Here is a 20,405-nt window from a genome sequence, read left to right as displayed (position 1 = left end):
GAACAGTCAGTTCTCAAAGTTGATGTGTTGGAAGTGGGAAAACATGGCCGAGTACATGACTGTGAGCGACTTTGATAAGTACGTAATTGTGATTGCTAGATGACTGGGCCTGAGCATCTGCAAAACAGCAGATCTTGTGGGTGTAATTAGAATGCAGTGGTTAGTACCTACTAAAAAAGTGGTCCAAAGAATGGGAATCTGTGAACTAGTTTACTAGTCTGATTTTTACAAAAAAAGCTTGTGTTGCGCAAGTTACTAAAAAGGTTAACGCAGTCTGTGATTGAAAGATTGTCAACAACAGTGCATCTCAGCTTCCTGTGTATGGGCCTGCATAATGGCACTGTGCCCATGCTCACCCCTGTTTACTTCTGAAAGTGTCAACAGTGGTGATGTGAGCACAAAAAAACTGAAGCCATGGGGCAGTGGAAGAACGTGGCAGGACCTGATGATTTACATTTTATTTATATCATGTGATGGGAGCTTGTGCATTGCTTATCTGGAGGCAGGTTAATGCTCTGGCCTGTCTTAGTTCTGGTGGGAAACCGTAGGTTCTCGGATTCATGCGTACATTTCTTTAAATTGTACCACCTACCTAAATATTGCTGCAGATCATGGCAGTGGAATTTCCTAACGGCAGTGGCTGCTTTCAGCAGGATAATTCGTCCTGACACACTGCCATGATTATTCAGGAATGGTTTGAGGAACATGACAAAGAGTTCAGGTTGTTAACCAGGCTTTAAAATTCCTCTGATCTCAACCAAATCAAGCACCTGTGTGATGTGCTGGATCATCCACAGAGGTCCTACTGTACCAGATACATCCTCAGAGGTCTTGGGGACGTGTCTTTGGCTCAGTCCTTTTTCAGCAGCAGAAGAGGGGGACGGTATTAGACAGGCAGCTCTAATACTATGTTACATTAATGAGCTCAGGTCTAATCTGGCCTCCTTTGCAAATCGTTATGGATACCTAATGAAGTACAAGAATGTCATGTAAGAGTGTAAAAAAGACCAAAAGTAGGCAACATTTCACAATATTACAAATAAGTAATACATCAATAGACAGTCTGTTTTCTTTCTTCTCTCACAGAATATATCCGATTCTTTTGTATTTGAGACCTTTGCTTTTCTACAGGTCAACAATTCCTATATGTTTGTTCTGCTGGGCTGGGATTTTCTCTGTCCTAGACTTATTTAAAATGTCCGTTACATCTTTATGATCAAGAGGACTTAGTAACATGTAATGAGATGTGACACTGTACAGGTCAAAACTGTGGAAGACACAACACTTTATACATTTATACAATACTGTGAAAAAGTATTTGCTTCTTCCTGTTTTTTTTTTGTTTTTTTTTTGGTCACACCTAAATGGTTCAGATCACCAAACAAATTTTACTATTACTCCGAGATAGTACTTTCCCGAGTTTACTTTACTTCCCGAGTAACCACAAAATGCTGTTTTTAAATGATGATTTCGTTAATTTAAGGGGAAAAAACATCCAAACCTGCCTGGCCCTATGTGAAAAAGTAACTTTGCTGCACCCATGTCTAATTACTGCCAGAGCTGCTGAATCAAGAAATCACCTAAATAGTACCTGGCTGACAAAGTGAAGGATGCTAAAATATCTCATAAAACAACACTTTTTTTGCGACAGTGTACATTTGTGTGCGTGTATGTATAAAACTAGCCAATTTCTAATATAGCAATAGCATAAAAGTTATAGGCAAGTTCTAGTCAAGGTGATAATACTGTGCTAATAAGATACATGTTTAATGCTTGTTTTTGAGTATTTTAGTTTGGAGTAAATCGATTTAATTTGAGTGGCATATCAGATAAGCTTTAATAAATAAAGCTAAACCTAATAACTTCAATTAGGGTGGCTTGTGATTTTCACTGCTGTAACCATTTAAATCTCAGAGAGGCTTGGTTGAAATGTCAGTCATATACTTTAAGTACAGTACATAGTAAAATGAAGCAGTGCTACATAATAGAGCACAGAACTACATGACACTACGCGTGTCTAAAAATAGCACAAAATATCACAAAAAGTGCAAGCTTGTCATTTTAAAAATTGGTGTTGAATCCAAACTTTCATTCTATAATGTAACTGTTACTGACTGCGAGCTCGTGCATTTGCCCTGTCAAATCTTTTTCGCTGAGCCAGCCTTGGCATTTTTCGTAATCGAATTCAGCTACTGTATATTCCACCTTGTGACACGTACAGGAATAACTCAGCTGGCCTTCAAACCCAAATCTAATCTAGCATGCAAGAGTAAAAAGTTTTGTCAAAAGGGTGAGTCAGAGGAGCAGTACTGCATGACGTTGCCTGCTGTGCCAGCATGACTGCCCGTGCCACAGTGTGTTATAAGGACAGGACCCCCACTTGTCTGCTTTGGTCTAGCCTGTCTGTATGCTGAGGTCAGTGCATAAAACAGGCAACACCGAGAGTCCAGGCATCACGCTAGTCGCTAATTCTACAGACATGTTCATATATCAACCTTTGCACAAGACGATTAAGAATAAGCAATTAACAGAATTTACCATCACACTTCATGTTTTAGTTTCAGTCTCCTAATGGTGGCACTGCGGTGCCTTTGCTTTTTACCACCATAGCACAAGATGTGCCTTAAAAACGGAGTCTTTTTCCGGCATGCAGTATTTAGGACAGAGAATGTAGTTGTTCTGTAACCAGTGCATCTGTGGTTGGTGCTTCAGAGCCACTCTGCTGTGCTTTGCATGCTCTCATTTGTTATAGAGGCGGCTCTGCATGGCTGTGCATGCTGCATGAGAAGACGCATGGGGAATTGAAGGGAAGTGAAATAGATTGGATTGATTGACACCTGATCCTGTGATCAATTACTAACCAGCACTTTTGTTCTCTTCCCACTGCCTCTCTCACTGAACCCTCTTCATTAAACCCCTTCTGTCATTTTTTTTTTCCTCATTTACCATATTTTTATCCTTTGTTTGTATCTCCACACACCTGCCTTGGTTGTTCATTTATCACTGTCGTCTTTGGACTGCTTTCTGCTCCATCCTTGCCACTTCTCCACTTTCCTCTACCCCTCATCATGTGCTCCAGAGGATTAGCTTTGCTGATGCTGCTGCTGCTGTTACTGGCTTAGACCTGCCTCTGCCTCTGCCTCCCAGCCCAGCGCCTCCATTCCTGTCTTCACCACACACAGCCACCTCACCATGCAGCAACGCAGCAAGTGCACCAGAGAGACGACTTTTTGAAGTCTGTGGGACGGCCCCTACTCCTTCTTTCTTACTAGTCTCCCATGATGGACTTGTGCACTGCAGGAAGAGCAAACACAATAGGATCTTACCATAAGGAGATCAGACATGAAACTAAACACACATGCACACAATGGGACTCATTTATTAGGCGTAAAAGTTTTACATTTCCTGTGATAGGAAAAAAACTATTGATAAGGAGACTCACTAAGGTGAATCGTCACCGATTGCACTGCAGTTGACCTGAGTTTTCAATTGCACACATTTAGTGTGACTTGAAGTTAAAATAATAAAAATCAGACGCATAAATTAGGACACATAAGATTAGTTGTTAAATTGAGAGAAAGGAATTGGGACTCATAGGCCTTGTCCACATGTACAAAGTTATTTTAAAAAAAATGATCTTAAAACTTATCTTAAAACTACTTTCATGGTAAATATATGTAGAAACTCCATATTGAGTGTTGATGTATGGACAGGACAAAGAGGACGTTTTGGCTTATGACATCCTCTGTGACAATTTTTTATTATTATTATTATTTTATTTTTATTCTAATTGGTCAACATGGCTTCATGGTTAGCATGGTTTGATTATTTTACATTTTCAATTATAGATTTTTTTTAACGACGAAAGAGGGAGAAAGAAGTTGTGTTTTAAACTTACCTGTGTAGGGGTGGACTAGGCATTGAATCTGGTGTGTGTCTGTGGCAACTGGTGTCCTTCAGTGGCAGAGCTGTGTTACGTACAACAGTACGTTTAGGAGGCATTCTTTCACTGTTTAGTCATCGTTTTATCATTTTAGTTCTTGTGTGAGTTTGACTCTTTTATGGGGTTCAGTTTATGGCCTTAGAAAATATCTCAACTCAACTTTTACTTAAAGATTAGTAAATGACGCCCAATACATGAGACAATCTATAGTGTATCCCAACTCGCTTTCATTCTTCACCAAATACTTATCATAGTACTCATCATATATGAACATATGAAAAGCCAGCATAAAATATTTTTTACAAAAAAATACAAATGTGCCTGTAGTCACTACAGTGGTTGTAACTCCAACATGGCCTTTACTGTTGTGTATCTTTAGGATAGACAGAATAGGAATAGGATTTTTCTAGGGCATTGTATCTAAGGGGAAAAATCTGATATGTCTGGCAGTGACAGAGTACTGTTACACACACACACACACACACACATACACTGATGTCGCATTTGTCCTCCTTTGCCCAGCTTGCAGGATCCTCCTCACCCACACTGTTTATCAAAATGGCTACTACGGATTATGTTTCTTTCCATTAAATGTCCCCTAGAAATATTCATACACTCCTTTACTTCCATACAGTGTACTGCAAATATGTATCATAATATTGAGACATCTCTTTCTTTTGCCGTTCTTGTCCACCATTACTTCGATGCAAGTGCAAATCACTATACCAATGATATAAATCGATCACATGAGTACAAAAGAATGTTTCGTGATATTAAAACAACTTACTGTATCTCTAACTGCCTTTGCTTTTTTTCTTACTAACCTCTGTATAAAGCTTTATTGAAACCCTTCAACATGACTGTAATGACTCTGTTATCCTTGCCTGGGTCAGCTCCCTGTCCCTGCAGATTTTACATAAACAGCTGCGTGTCTAACACTGCAATCTGATGCCCTTAGGTCTAATATGATGATTTCTATTCCTATGCAGCATGGTTTCCTGTTTTATCAGCTCTTGCTGTTTGATTTCTGAATGTACCATGGATATGAATAGTTTTTTTTTTTTTTTTTGGATGTATAAAAGAAACCATGATAAATCTTTTCTGATACTATTAACCTGACAAACTAATACTTTGTTAAATCACTTTTTGATTTTATTACAACACAGTCTTTTTGGGCAGGAGCCTATCAGCAGGATTTATCTTTTTTGCAAAAGTGCTCTACAGGTCACCTCACAGATTTGCAATTGGATTCAGGTCTAGGGCATTCTAAAACTTTAAGCATTTTCTGGTGAAGCCATTGTTTTGTTGATTTGGATGTGTGCTAAAAGTGAAATTCTTCTTAATCGTCAGCATTTTTGGCAGATGCTTAAATATTTCATAACAAAATTGACTGGTGTTTTGAACTGTTCATATTGTAATTTCCTCCATTTTGATTAAAGCAACAGTTCCTGATAAAAAAAAAAAAAAAACAGCCCCAGAGAATGATTCTGCCACCACCATGTTTCATGTGGGTACGGCAGATAGTACTTGCCAGAAATTCATGCAACTTCTTTACTGCTGTTGTGGGCTTCTTAGCAGCTTCCAAGACCAGTTTCTCTCTTGTCTTTTAATAAATTTTAAAGGGACGTCTTGTTCTTGGTAATGTCCCTGTTGTGCCGTATCCTGTTAATGACTGTCTACACTGTGTTCCAGGGTATATTTAATGCCTTGGGTATTCTTTTATAGCCTTTTCTTGACACCTTTGAACAATGAGAGATCCTTTTGAGGATTTTTAAGCTCTTTGTAGAACATTGCTTTTTCAGTAATTAAGTAAATGTTAGGAAAATCCTACTAGAAAAGCTGGAAAGACTGGAAAGACTGTCTTGACAATTTAACATGAGTTGGAATGTGACTGGTTCATTCTCAACCCATCACCAATTGTGGGGGGGGTGCACACTTACTGTATGCAACCAAATAATTTTTAAAATGAAAAAAGTTCTGAAATTATTTATCTTGGGCTTTTTTTTTTCTTTTTTTCTTTTTTTTTTACCAGCATAAATCCTGGCATTTTAACAAGCGTGTGTAGACTTTATATCCATTGTATTAGTGATGAAAAGTTTTTTAGTCATTTAGTTAATTTTTGTTCTTTTGATCAGGAAAAAAATTAAATGTTGCATTTTTAATAAAAGACCCCCAATACGTCTACATACACAAATTTTGGCTATAGTTCCAGTAAGGAAAATATTACAGTGCAGCTACTATACAATATAGCTAATACTATACATATTACAATAAACTCACCTCTCATATCTTTCAGTCTGAGTCGTTCGTTCTTTTGAATCTTATGCCCCCGCATAGCGTCTATGGGAGTTACGTGACAAAAAAACGAACAACTCGGAGTCGAAGAGTCATTGAGAAAGAATCGCTTATATCTGTTTTCTGTACATAACCTATGGAGGTTTTGCGATGATTTGTGCATGCGCGCCCTGTAGAAAATGAATGAATCACTCTCTGAGACTACTCCTTCTTCTGAGTCACATTAAAGATTCGTTTAAAAAATAAGGATTCGTTCATGAACGACCGATCACTACATTGTATGTTCAATTTGCATTTAAGTATGCAGTGCACCCCTTGAGCTTTTTAGCAACCAGCTTGCCACTTAACATTGTGTTTGTAATCGTGGTCATCATTAACTGTCTTTAGAATAGCTTAATTTTATGAATGATGTTAATCATACTTGGAAAAGAATGCTCTGATAGCACCATCACATCACACATATTGTGTGTTACTACATTGTTACAGAAAGCCTAGTGAATGAAAACAATGAACACACTTTCCTTCCAGTTATACAGAGGTGTTTCCCCTTAAACCCACCCATTTTACGTCGCAAGCCTACTCAGACCAGTTCGTGAAGGTCTTGAGAAATACTGTGAAATGAAAGAGTTGTGTTTGAATGGGGGAAAACTTAAAGCTTATTTAGTAGAAACACCTGTGAATTGATCTTGACAAAAAAAAAAACTTTAAATAATGTTATTAGAGCTAGCATTTAAAAAAAAGTGTGTACATTATTAGTTGATTATACACTTTATGCATTTATTTTATTTTTATATTCTTCAACTGGAATTGAATTGAAAAGCAACCAGCTCTTGCAATGCATTTAAGTAAACTTAAAAGTTTAACTCTTCCATATTTTATTTTATTTTTTTAACAAGGTAACCCAGGTCACAGAGATTCCCCAAAGTGTGTGTTAATGTTCCAAATAAAACACTCAGGGAATGCATTTCTTCATACCTCAATCTGCCTGTGTGGCATTCCCTTTCCAAATGTACTGTTTTAGTGTTTAGGTAAATATGTAGGCCACTGCCGAGCCACACCCAGCCAGAGAACAGCGGAGCTGAGCAACAACCTGGGGGGGACAAGCTTCTTATCTGAGGTCACATTAGGGAGAAAAATCATATACACTTATTTAAGCATGGATCAATGCAAAACAGCAGGAAATGTTTTCCTCATTCATTGTGTGTAGACAAAATGACTAAAAATTATTTTTTTTATAATAGGTCCACTTTTAAAATCATAGATAGACACATACATAGATACTTTATTAAATCCGAAAACTGGCAATTTTACTGGTGTTTAAAAATCCCTCCTCTTTTCCTTTGAGATTTCTATTTTATTTGGGGATCAAACTAAATATATACATCTTGCACTCATACTCTAAAAGCATAAAGTCTTTATTAACATATTGCAAAACCATCCTTTGAAACGACAGCATCTCGGCAGCAGCTTGTGCCGAATTTGGAAACAGCTCAAGGATTAACACAGTCGACCGTCTTTTGATACTCATTCACACACATTTCAGATTTTCTGCAGCCTCACCAGTGTTGGTGTTGTAGTGCAAGTCTCAGTAAGCTTTTCTTCTTCCTGCTATTCAGCATCTATTAAAAAATCCTCCAAAATGACTTTTAGTTCATTCAGCTGTCTGTTTTCTTTAGCGCTTGGAAAACAGATTTTACAAACGCAGCGCTGCCAACAGCTATAACTTAGCTGTACCATTAACAACTTTTGACCTATTGCTATGGCAGTAAATGAGGCTATTTTTTTCAGGTAAAAGCAGCAGGCACATAAAGACCACAGGCAAATAACACACACCAGGAGGGCAGACTATACACTGAAGGGAAAAGGGCACAGTGTGAATAAAGCTTATTTGCTTTGGGTGCTGATTACTTTCACTCTGCACCAGGTTTTTCTAGGTGAGCTTTGACCTGTAATCTCATAAACCTCACTCTTGAGCCAATGTAAACCAGACACTGTGATGTCTTTGGTCTGTAAAACACTGAGGACCTGTTTATCTAGAATTCACACTGGACTTGAACCTCCTGTTTGTTTTAGTTTCTACTTGAAGCAGAAATTGCTGTCTTATACACATTAGATTTTCTTGTGATAAAATTCCTTGATTTCTCTCCACCTGTGAGTATCATTTCTAATTTTTTTTTCCACCTTTGCAGATGTGTGTTCAGGTTGGGACAGTTAGCACATCTCCTATTTCTAGTTATCTTGATCTATCTTGTGGTGTTTCTCCTTAGCGTGATCACCTGTCTATTGTACAGTGGGAAATCATTCAAAAGTAGCTGGTTCATTAAATCAGTTCTATGTCTTAAACATTCTTGTGATATTTGCGCATTGTTCCACTTTTACGTGTTCTCACTTTTACATTTCCGACTCATGACCTACCCTGCGTTCTCTCCTCCTCGTGGTGATGGCGTAAATGTGCCTGCTCCAGTAAGAAGCAGGCAGCAAAGTGAGGTGATGCAGCTCCGTCTCATGAGGGAGCTGCAAGTGGGTCAGCCTCTCTCCTAACTTTTATTCCACTTTAAACACATGCTGGTCAGTGCTACAGCAGATATTCTTCATCTGCAGCCTCGGTGGCAGTGGCAGCATCTCGATGCATTAAATCATGCACATTTACCGTAGGTCATGATCTTTGGTTAATGTTTCATTAAACATCAGTGGAGATCATGGCATGGTTATTAGTGAGTGATGTAGAAACTGCTAATCTCCTTAGATTTATGTACACAACAGTCATTTGAGTTTGCACAGAATACTGCAAAAGGCTTCCACTGAGCAGCAGTTCTGTGGGCAGAAATGCATTATTGATGAAAGAGGTCAGAATGGAGAAGAACCGTTCACCAGACGTCAGTGAAGCACTCTTTAGAGCTGTAGTGAGCAGAAAAGCACCTTGGAATGCACAAAATGTTGAACCTTAAAACCCTGCGTTGATCTCTGATTCAAGATTTAAAGAACTTTCGTAATCCCAAAGGGAAATTGGGTTCCTCATTGGGTTACACTTCTGTCAGCCAGAAAATAACAGGAATCTGATGCTACTGTGATTACTGGCTCATGTGAACCCAACAATTGAAGCCCAGGTAACATTTTTCAGGGTATAATTAGTTTGATGTGAACATTACCTGAGGCTTTTGATTTATAGCTACATTATATTATGCATTGCTGCCACACGATTGGCTGGTTTGGATCCTCGTCATCATCATCATCATCATCATCATCATTATAATATGTCAGTTTGTTGAAGTTAGCAGTTAGCTATTATTAATGCAAATTACCAGCACATTATCTGTAGCACATTATTAACTTACCCAAGAATCCAGTATTAAAGAGTACTAACATTTTAAAAATGACCTGCGCTTTTCGTACCGTGTTTGCAATCAAGCAAAGGAATGATGTCAATACTTTATAGGTTATATACGGAGTAATAAGAAATGGTAAGTTTTATAGGCAAGATAAAAAAAGGCACAAGAGTGAACTACAAGGTTCTAAACAATAACAGCAATGTCAAGGATAGGATAAAGTATGTGCATGTTCAAAACAAAAACTAAGAAAATACCCTTGCATGATTTAAAATGTTTTCCTGATAATTAGCATGATCATTTTTATTCAAAAGGAGTCAAAATTGTAACAAGTTAAAACATTTTTAAGTTAATAATTTCTGCATGTTTTTCTCTGTAGTGAGCATGGGGAGCAGCCTGCTCCAATCATCTTGCTCTTCACTCGGCTTGGTGCTCAGTGTCCTCTACAACAGGACATGCATAAATGAGAAACCAGCCCTTATGGCACAGAAATGGCATTTTCCTGTGAAAGCAGCAGCTTTTCCCACAGTCTGCCCTCGGTCACAGAGGAGATTTTTAACTTGAGGCTTTTTTAGGCAAATAAAATACAAAAATGCAAAGGGTGATGTTTTGGGTGACATTTTAATTTGGTTTGTGACGGAAAAGTTCAAGTAAACATGTCTCAGGAATTTAAAGGGATTTTATTATAAAGTAGAGTTGCTATTACATGGGACATTTGTCAAGGAATGTTAACAGTATTTATCATGAAACTGAGTTCTTTTAGTTCCTGTTTTTCTGAACAGGATAAAAAATATTCAATAAATAAAAAGGGGCAGATTTTGCACTCCCACTCGGATTATCTCTGTGTGTGTGTTTGTGTGTGGTCACAATAGGCAAAACACACATTTCCATTCACTTGCAAACAAATGAAGATTTGTTCTGTGTGAGCAAGCAGCTGTGAGAGAAAGGGTGGAACAGAACAACAAATCTGTTTTCCAGAAAGTGTTGATTTAGTAATGCATTTACAGTTTGCTGCAAAAGAAACATACTGTTGTTGTTTTTGTTGTTGCAATAACTTTGAATATGGTAGAATAGAAACCGTACATTTGTAGACCTTTAAAAACACACAAAGGATGCACTTTTATCTATAGTATAGATCAGCAAAGTTGTTTTGTTATTCACTTATTCTATCTTTTCTCAAGTAAACTTAGTAAAATTTGAATAACCTTGTCATATTACAGTTTTTTTTATTATTAATTAGGGTGATTAAAAAGCTGTATCATTTAGTGCTGGACAATTTATTGCATAAAAATCAAAATCTCATTATGGACATTTGCAATTATTTACAGTAATTGCAAATGTCAGTTTATTAAAGGTAAAAATAGTTTTTTTTTTAGCAATTTATGTAGATTTTGACAATAATTTAATTATTTGTATTTTTTAAATAATTTTGTAATGCTAACCTATCAAGCACAGGGAGAACATGGATTTTTCTTTTTTGACCCCCTGTCAAATATTTGGTATCACGCTTTAAAAAAATGCATGATTTTGTCTTCTAGAGTCAGGCTGAATTGACATTATGGTTATCCTGTATATTAAAAGCATATTAAAGCTGTGTAGGTCGAGAGGCGAGTCTGTGATATGAGTGTCCTAGTTTGATGTCTGTCTGCCTAAGAGCGTCAGCTGGAGAACGTCTGGATGCAGTTCAGACAGAGGACATTTCCTCTTCTCTCTCTCGTCTCTCCTCCGGCTCTCTCCTTTCAGCTGTGATTTATTTAGCTTTCATCACTTTCGTTTTCAGAGTACACAGCAATAACTGGCTGTTTACTCGAGCCCATGTCTGCTTTGTGCATTATAGTTGTATCAGAATTATGAAAGTGTTAATTATATAACAATGCAATGAAAATGTCGAGATTGAAGGTCAGCTCCTAGACCGTTTGTCTGTGTCCTAGTTACTCGCCACCCAAATATGTCACTGGGCTCAGACAGCTTGGCAGGGTGCTTTGCAGAGTGCTGTGTGTCCTCAACCACTCAGTGTAAAGCTTGTGTGCGACAGTGTAAAAGTTCTGTAAAGCTTAATCTATTTTAATGATGAATACATAGAACTGGAGAACCAGCATCAGACATCTTGTACGTATCTTGATCACTCCTTCACTGACCTGATGATTACATTAAATGGTACCTGAGAAAGTGTTTGACTTGCTGTTCCTTATGATCTCACAAGTTATCTTTAGTGGATTGAGGTCCAGTGATTTTGAAGTCAGACAACTTCTGACAAATAATTAACAATTATTAATGTTTTATGAACAGGGAAAATGAGTATAGAACTAAATAGTAACAATGTACTACAGAACTAAAGAATTAAACATGACATTCCTGTTATAACTTGTATTACATAAACAAAAATATCGACATGACCATCAAACACATATATGGGTTTTTCCTCTGAAGAACAAAATTATTTAGCCTGTCCGTGTACACTGCGGCATTACAGGTTCCCTTCACTGGAACTAAAGAGACTCAAACATGTTTCAGCATGACAATGCCCATGACAATATGCACAGCAAGCTCCATAAAGACATAATTAAAAATGTTGGACTGGAAGAACTTAAATACTCTGTGCAGAACACTGTAAATGATTGTGTGTGACCCAGTCTGTAAAAACCAAGTCTGATCTTAAAGTGAAAGTAATCTCAGAAATTTGAGTTTGTCTCTGTCTCTGATAAACTTTACAAAAATATGCTGCTCCCAAACTGCAGTTTTTTTTAACACTGTGTATCCAAACGTACTAGATTTCTCCTCCCGCTCCAGATATGTAAATAAAACTGTCACTATATTACCGAACAGCATAATTCTTATTAAAAATGAGTAAAACAGGAATAATCATTTTTGAACACCCCAAAGAAACATCTGCCCAAGTCTAATAGACGAATGCTTTTTCTGTTTTCTCCTCAATAATGTTGGCTGCTTGTGCATATAACACCATCCTAGTGGAATATTACACTCCCTCTATCTAGCCATCATCAGACCTTTGGGTTAGATTGTTGTTGCCTCCACACTTGGTGGTCATGCCTTCATATTCCTTGTAGACTTGAATATATTCAGCACTAATGCATTGCCATAATTCATGAACCGCTTGGATCAAAAGCGGGTTGTTTAATCTACTGCTAAGATGAGCAGGCTGTCAAGTCAGTGTAGGGAGCAGCTCTTTTACATGGATTAAATTGCCTGCACACGCCTGAATGCACTTCTTTCTGCTTCTTTCTGTCCAAAATCCTCTGAGGGATGACTTATTCTGTTGCATCTATGCAACTGGTAAACATACTGGCTTAGTCACTACTTAAAAGTTTTTGAAGCAAAGCTCAGCTTGACTTCAGACCTCTGTTTGGGTTTAGTTGGTCTTTTTTTATTCTGAGATTAAACATTTTTCTGTGGAAATTAGCAAGCAGTTGGTATTGCCTTTTCACAGCTCCAGTGATTAGAATCATGGTGTTTAACATGAACTATGTTCCATGTTGGTATGGGTTTCTTTTGGGCTCTCTGGTTTCTTATCTGAGGCCCAAAACAGGCCAGTCGATGGATAGTCTACAACTGATTGCTCCTAGATGTGAAAGTATGTGTAAATGACTAAATGCATGGCGCTGTTTGTTGGACTGCCTTTTAGCCAGAATTTGCCAGAGCGCAGGAGAGCATTCACATAAGGCAAATTTGAAATTTATTTCAGCATACAGTGTTTGTGGCTCATTCAGTTGTGAGAGCAGACAGAGCTGTAAGGGTAGAACAGAGGAGGTCAAGTCAGCAAAACTCAAAGTGACAGTTCGATGTTGGAGAGTGCAGCACAGGGGCTGATTTGCAGAAGTTCTGTTGAACATTTACATTTCTTACTTGAATTTCAACCACATTATTTGTTTCGCACAGCATAAACAGCCATAAGAGACTGTTTACTTGGATTGCCTCCTCCAGTTTTCTTGACACAGAAACAGGTTATCTAATCACTGCATGGAGCATGCTTTAATAAACAGCAGGAGGCTTAAGCGGCGAAAGCCCCAAGTGCTATGTTTTGGGTTTTTTCAGAGCCTTTGGTGTTTTCTACTCCCTGTGGGTGTTGTTCTGTCAAGTCTTCTCACTGTCACCCTTGAAGGGTCAGGGAGGGTGCTCTAGCCCTGCTGCGGTCAAACCAAGTACTTCAGATCAGGCGGCAGACCCACAAAGAGTCAGGAGGTTCCCAGTCGAGACGGGACCGCGGGCTCACACTGTGCCAGTCACACACACACACACACACACACACAAACGCACACACAGATGCCTGCTCCGCTGCACAAACTCGGAACATGCTCTGTCACTAACATTGTCCCACTGATGCCTGTCAAACTGCATTTGTTTACTTAAAGGGTAAAAGGGATTAGACCGCGGTTCAGATAAAGGTGAGTTCATGACATCATTTTGGTCATGTTTTCAGCAAGGTTGGGCATGTACTAAAGGTCTTCATGTGTGTTATTTTTAGGTTTCTGACAAAAATTGGGGCCTTTTTGCTTGTTTGTTACAGGCACTGTAGGTCTAACAGGGACGACGGAGGAACTCATTTCGTTTTCGCACCAGGAGTTGCAGAAGGAAGTGCAGCCACATCTAATAGATCAGCAGGCCTTGGTGTCAGACTTCCTGCCAGGTGAGAACCGCTGGGTAATAAAGCCAACTGCGTCAGTTGTATACATGTGAATATACAGTACTAGTAAAAAGTTTGTACACACTTACTCGTCTAAGGGATCTTCTTAATTTTTACCCGTTTTCTACATTGCAGAGCAATTTTAAACTGTCAGCACCGTTTATAAAATAACACATATGGAATAAGGTGGTAAACGAAAAAAGTGTGAAAAACAACATTTGCTTCATATTTTAGATTCTACAAAGTTGCCACAGTTTACCTTTCAGAGAGTTTTGCACACTATTGGCAGCCATCGAGAGCTCAACATGTATGGGAACTGCTTCAAAAGTGTTGAAAAATCTTTCCAGGTGACTGCCTCATGAAACTAGTTTATACAATGCCAAGAGTGTGCAAAGCCGTCATCAGAGCAACAGGTGGCCACATTGAGGAACCTAAAAGATTTTTGGCTTCAATGTTGTTTTACAGCAAAAGACAATAGTTGAATTAAAAAAAGAGAGAAAAGAACAACCTTTAAATGAGTTAATGTGTCCATACTATGAGTGGCCCTGTCGAAAATCTATCTGTAATGTTGCACTTTTAGACAGTAATTTATCTGAGTCAGATGTATCAAAATGTTTGTAACAGCAAACGACATAATTAAAAGACGTTTTTATTAACAAAAGATTTCATGAGTGTTTAGTAAGTAATTCATGGTAATGTTTGAGTACTGTCCAAAGGAAAGGATTGCACAATTCTTCCTTTAGTGATGCCTGAGTGGTTGCAGCTTGTGTCTTTTTCTCACTCCGTTTTTACTTTCTCTGCTTTGACCTTTCAGTTTTCCTTCTGAAGCACAAACATGTTCTTAGTGGCACTTTATTGGGTTTACTCCCTTTCTCCTTCTTTCTTTCTCGTAGGAACTATGTCGGATTTTCCTGATCACTGGGGTGCTCAGTCTCACCCCCCTCAGATGATGGACACTGGCTTCATGGGACCTTTCTCAGGTTAATGCTCTACTGTTCCTTGCCAATGTCTTGCTACCATTTTAAGTTTTTTTTTTTGCCTATTGCCTAAAATATGTCAAATGTATTTTTTTTGGTATATGCACACATAGTTTTATCTATATTCCTTTTTGACAAGCACAATATCAGTGTGTCTCCTGGGTATATTTACAGTGTGCATGGTATCCATCACCTGGACAGCATTACAGTCACTTGGGCTTAATATAGCACCAGAAAAATCAGGGCACAAACATTTATATGGTTTTATTCAGTATGCTAAATTTGGTAGCTTTAGCACTAGGGCTGGGTAGTATGATGATAGAAAATTGATGCAAGTTATCACGATTCATTAACCTCAAGCTTTTTTTGTAAATCATTATTATAGTCAGCTTTTATAGCTTATTTGAATAAATGGATGAATCTTAAGCACCATTTCCGTGCCAAGCCATTCGTGTACCATATAAATAAGTATGTGATTTAAAAAAAAAAAAACTACTACTGTCTGTCGAAGGGGCGCCACAGCGACCCCCATCCGATCCGCACACAGCCAAAAGAATAACACACAACACTCTAACAAGTCTAATTAATACCACTGCATTTGTTAGCCCACTTTGCTTAGTTGTCATCGTAGACAGTGCATAATTAATGTTTGTTTGTCCTATAAATACAGTAGGTCAAATGCAAGCATTTTGATTAAGATGGATCAGGTAAAACTTAAAATTGACTGCAATAAAATGCAAAGTAAGATGTATGTATTTCTATTTGCATGTAATACGCATGTTAGATTATTTCGGGAGCAATTAAGACCCACAAATAAGCTGATTAATGTAACAATGACTAATTTTTTTTTGCATATCACAGGAAGCTGGGGTCAGAGCGCAGGGTCAGATAGGATACAGCACCCTTGGAGCAGATAGGGTTAAGGGCCATGCTTAAGGGCTCAACAGTGGCACCTTAGCGGTGCTGGGGCTTGAACCTCTGCCCTTCCAATCAGTAACCCAGTAACCCATAACCTTAACTGTTTGCGGCACTACTGCCCCATCTTTGTATCTGTGTGATGTTTTACATTGTGATGCTCCTGATTTGCTGTGATTTGCCGATTAAATAACTGCATGAATTCACAGATGTATCAAAACTTGATATGTTATAAAGTGTATAAAGTGTTAAATGTAAGGTAGCGCAGCAGGTGTTGGTGATAAGGAATTGCAGTCATGCATTGGGTAAAGGTGCGGCTGTTTTCAGATGGATGTCACTGTGCTTGGATAGAGACAGCTTGTTGCTTTTGCGTTCCCATTTTTGTGATGACATTTAAATCTGGAAGGACGTCACCGTGCTTGTATCGAGACAGCTTGTTGCTTTCGCGTTCCCATTTCTCTGGTGACATTTAGAAAAGTACACTTTTCCCTCAAAATTAACGATGATACCTGCTTCTTTTAGAACACCAAGAGCCTCTTTTAATCGATGTGTCTTAATTAACCAAATCAAATGGCACCATATCTCCACATGTTGCGCTTTCAAGTGCCCATTAGGCACATATCTCCTGAGAGAGAGCGGAGAGAATAGATTGAAAATGTCTCACTTCGCCAAGGTGGTGAATCATAGACAACTCAACATTCATGTCAGGTGTAATGCCTGAGCCATTCCATCTGTTCCTGCTCTATCTGATAGTCAGCAGTTGGCCCTTTAGAATAAATCTTAAAATATGATGTCTTGTTTTATTATTATTATTATTATTATTATTATTATTGCTGTTGTTAATTGAAATACTTGTAAGTAATCATATAGAATAGTTTATGTAAATTCTGTATATGTATTATGCAGAAATTAAAACCTAAACTATTAGGTTACTACATGTTCATGTATTACTTAATTTTAAGAAACTGAAAGTCATGTCAGGTGCCAAATCGTTTATTAAAATAACTTAAATGCAGCTGTGCAATAAACTGCAGATACACTAATACATACAGTATATACAGTACAACATACAAAAGTTCAAACTATTACTAAACATTTTGTGTTCCTACAGGTTTCTCTCAGCCAGTGGGAATGGGAATAAACATGGATATCGGTGTTGCATCACTCCATTCAGAAAAACCTTCAAGCATTGCCGACACACAGCAACCACCGTTGTTGGCTGCAGAGGCACCTATAATCCCCAAGAACCCTACGGCCTTGTCAGCAGGTAGACGGGGAAAAAACACAAACACACAGATATCCACATTTTAATTCATGTTTAAAATCATTTTGCACATTTTGCTTGCCATTTAATGACAGGGAAAGTTAAAACACAGTGTCTTGCTAATTCAGTCTGTATATATATCCTCATAACATTTGTGTCATAAGTCAATATCGTGATCCTTCGATTTACCAAATAATACTTGTATATGTATTTGTAGTACTAATCTGACAGCAGCTGAAAACTTACCCGCCTTACCGATGAGGGTTGAAGTCTATATAGGGTTATGGAATTATAGATGGAGATCTTCTGTGGGATCATCCTTTCATCAAATCCAGATCCATCATTTTCAGACACCTTCTGTAACCTGTTTTTTCCATCGTGAGGGAGACTCACACAGTTCAACATCCTACATACACTCACCATCCACTTTAATACGAACGACTCCTATATACACCTTCTCATTTATGCAGTTATCCAAAAATTCTGTCATGTGGCAGCAGCACAGTGTATGAAATCATGTAGATACCATTTAATTTAGGCAATGAGGAAAAATAGTGATCTTCATGACTGCAAAAAGGTTGTTGGTACATGATCGACTGATTTAAGTATTTCAGGATCTGCTGATCACCTCGGATTTTCACAGTCAACAGTCTCTAGAGTTTACACAAAATGGTGCGAAAAACAAAAAGCATTTTCCCCATTATGATATTTGATGTGAACATTACCTCGGCTGATTAGATAACATCGTCACGTAGATGTTCGATGTGAACATTGAACTGCTGCCATCTCGACTGATTAGATTCCAGCATGAAGATATTACCCATAACAGAGGCTGTTCTAATGTGCCATTCATCTTGAACTCTTAGGGTCTTTAATGGTGACATCTGTATGGAGTGGTACATGACCATTGAGACAGAGTGTTGTGTTTTATTGGTGGTGTGAGTCACATACAAGCACAGCTTGCATAGCAGTCGGTGTGTGCTGATTAAAAATGTGTCATTCTTACCAAATGGAGCTTGGGTCCTAAACACGGGCCACATACATGCAATTTATAAACCACGACCAATAAGATGACAGAACTTATTCATAGGGATTAGAAAAAGTTACTAGCTCTCAGATGAGAATACCATGATATTTGCGACTTCTTATACATTGCTGCTGAACATGTGTATGTATTGCAACTAAAATGTGCCATCATGTCCAAATACTTCAATGTTTATTAGTTAATACAGTAGTGCATTGCTAAAGACAAAGTTTTGGAGTTACAGTACAAGTCTTGTAGGTACAAAGGAACGTACAGTAGGTATACAGTGTACACAATAAGTTAATTTGAGGGACAGTAAAAAAACAGAGTGTTTTCTGATCATTTTTATTCCCTCTTTGCAAATGAGGTGTCTTTGGTGACTGCTGGCCAGATGATGCTGGCATTCCCTCTGACCTGCCCTTCACTCCCAGTGTCTCTACCGTGATCAGTCGTCATGCAGGCCATCTAACGGAGAGCCAACAGGATGCCCCTGACAACCAGTGGTCCCTCAGAGATAGTGGGCTGGGGGACAGGGATGAAAGAGAAAATGAGGGAACTGATCACAAAAAGGAGAAAAAGAAGAAGAAAAGAAAGCCCAAGGATGAAGTCTTTGACCAAACAGACAGTAAGATTAAGCTTGAAATGCAGAGTGAGACCATTGATCTCTCTGAGGGACCCCAGCAGATGTTGATGCAGAAGGAACATGATCGAGATGAAAGCTGGAAACATCAGGATGTCAGTCGGGCTGGTGGAAGGATTAAGAAAGGCAAAAGCCGTAAGAAGATTCCAGAAGAATGGGCAATTCATGCAGAGCCGTTTGTTCCTACTTCACCATTAATTCGTCATGAGTTTGAAACTGAATTAACAACTTGTCCAGTACCTGAAGAGATTCAAGCCTCTAGACAGGGTCTGATCTCTTTCACTGAGGATTTCACTGATGAAGGCCTTATGCCATCATCACTTGCCAGTGATCTGCATTCACTTACAGCTAGTTCTCCATTGACACCTGTGGAAAGCAACGTTGCACCTCAACCAGGAACATCCTCATGTGAGGGACCCGTTTTTTCAACCACAAGCCATTTGTCTATGTCATCTGGTTTCCAGGATATGCTTATGGAACCAGATAGTGGTGACATGGGTAGTACGAAAGATGCCTTTACCCTCCCAGTTACATCAAGTAAATTTGACGCTCATGTGCCTGCGATGAATCCCCAGTCCTTTGTGTCTACTGAAGGAGCTTTTGAAGAGGCCATATTTAAACAAGAGCCATCTTTCGTTGACCTGACAGTGGGCACCCAGGTTTTGGCTACTGATCCTGTGGTTGACCCCTTAATGTCCACTCCTGGTAAAGCTGGTTTTGGATCATCCATGGAAGCTTTGATCTCAGCCCCTCCATTCTCACCATCTCAAACTGCTTGGTCCTTTAATAGCTCAAATCTGAACAACCAGAGCGAGGTCTTTGATATGTCAGGCATGGAGGGTACTACCTATAATACACCTGCGTCAGTCCCTTTACCATCGCCAAAAAGCAAAACACCAAAAGAGGCAAAGCCAAAGCAGAACAGGAAGACCCGTTCATCCTCATCAAAGAGTCCCACATCATCTGAAGCAAAACCACTTTCTCCACCAAATTCTGGTTTGAACCCTGCTGCTCCACCATTCTTCCCTAGCTTTGCTGAACCTCGAGAGCATGTGACAGACCTGCCTGTCATGCAGCAAGGTTTGTTTTTAAAGGATAGAATTTGGATCCACTCATTGCATGACTTGGTGGATCCCAAGCCTTGCCTTGTCTGCACTGGGTTTGGGTTACTCTGCTCTTTACCTCAGCCACTAACACATCTGTCCCTCCTACTGGACATCCCACTATCCAGGTTTACTCAAAGCTGGCTGGCTTGGTTTGGCTTATGTGTTTGATGGGTGCCTCACTACAAATAAAAACAGCACTGGTGTGTATGTTTGGGTCAAACTGTACCTATTAATCAAGTGTGATCTGGGGTACTAATCGAATGCCAGTTATAT

General features: G+C 38.7%; 1 protein-coding gene across 1 annotated transcript in view; it reads left to right on the top strand.

The window, feature by feature from the left end:
- The window catches only part of LOC128520847 (microtubule-associated protein 4), a 76,193-nt gene that overhangs the window by 26,854 nt on the left and 28,934 nt on the right, over positions 1–20,405 (top strand). The window contains exons 4-7 of the mRNA XM_053495267.1: positions 14,090–14,209; positions 15,100–15,186; positions 17,210–17,365; positions 18,754–20,106. Coding sequence (XP_053351242.1) covers positions 14,090–14,209; positions 15,100–15,186; positions 17,210–17,365; positions 18,754–20,106 — 1,716 coding nt within the window. The remainder of the gene's footprint in view (positions 1–14,089; positions 14,210–15,099; positions 15,187–17,209; positions 17,366–18,753; positions 20,107–20,405) is intronic.

Source organism: Clarias gariepinus, chromosome 4 (genome assembly GCF_024256425.1).
Source record: "Clarias gariepinus isolate MV-2021 ecotype Netherlands chromosome 4, CGAR_prim_01v2, whole genome shotgun sequence".
Taxonomy (NCBI): domain Eukaryota; kingdom Metazoa; phylum Chordata; class Actinopteri; order Siluriformes; family Clariidae; genus Clarias; species Clarias gariepinus.
Note: the sequence above shows the minus strand (reverse complement) of the source record. Positions and strands in the feature narration are given on the sequence as shown.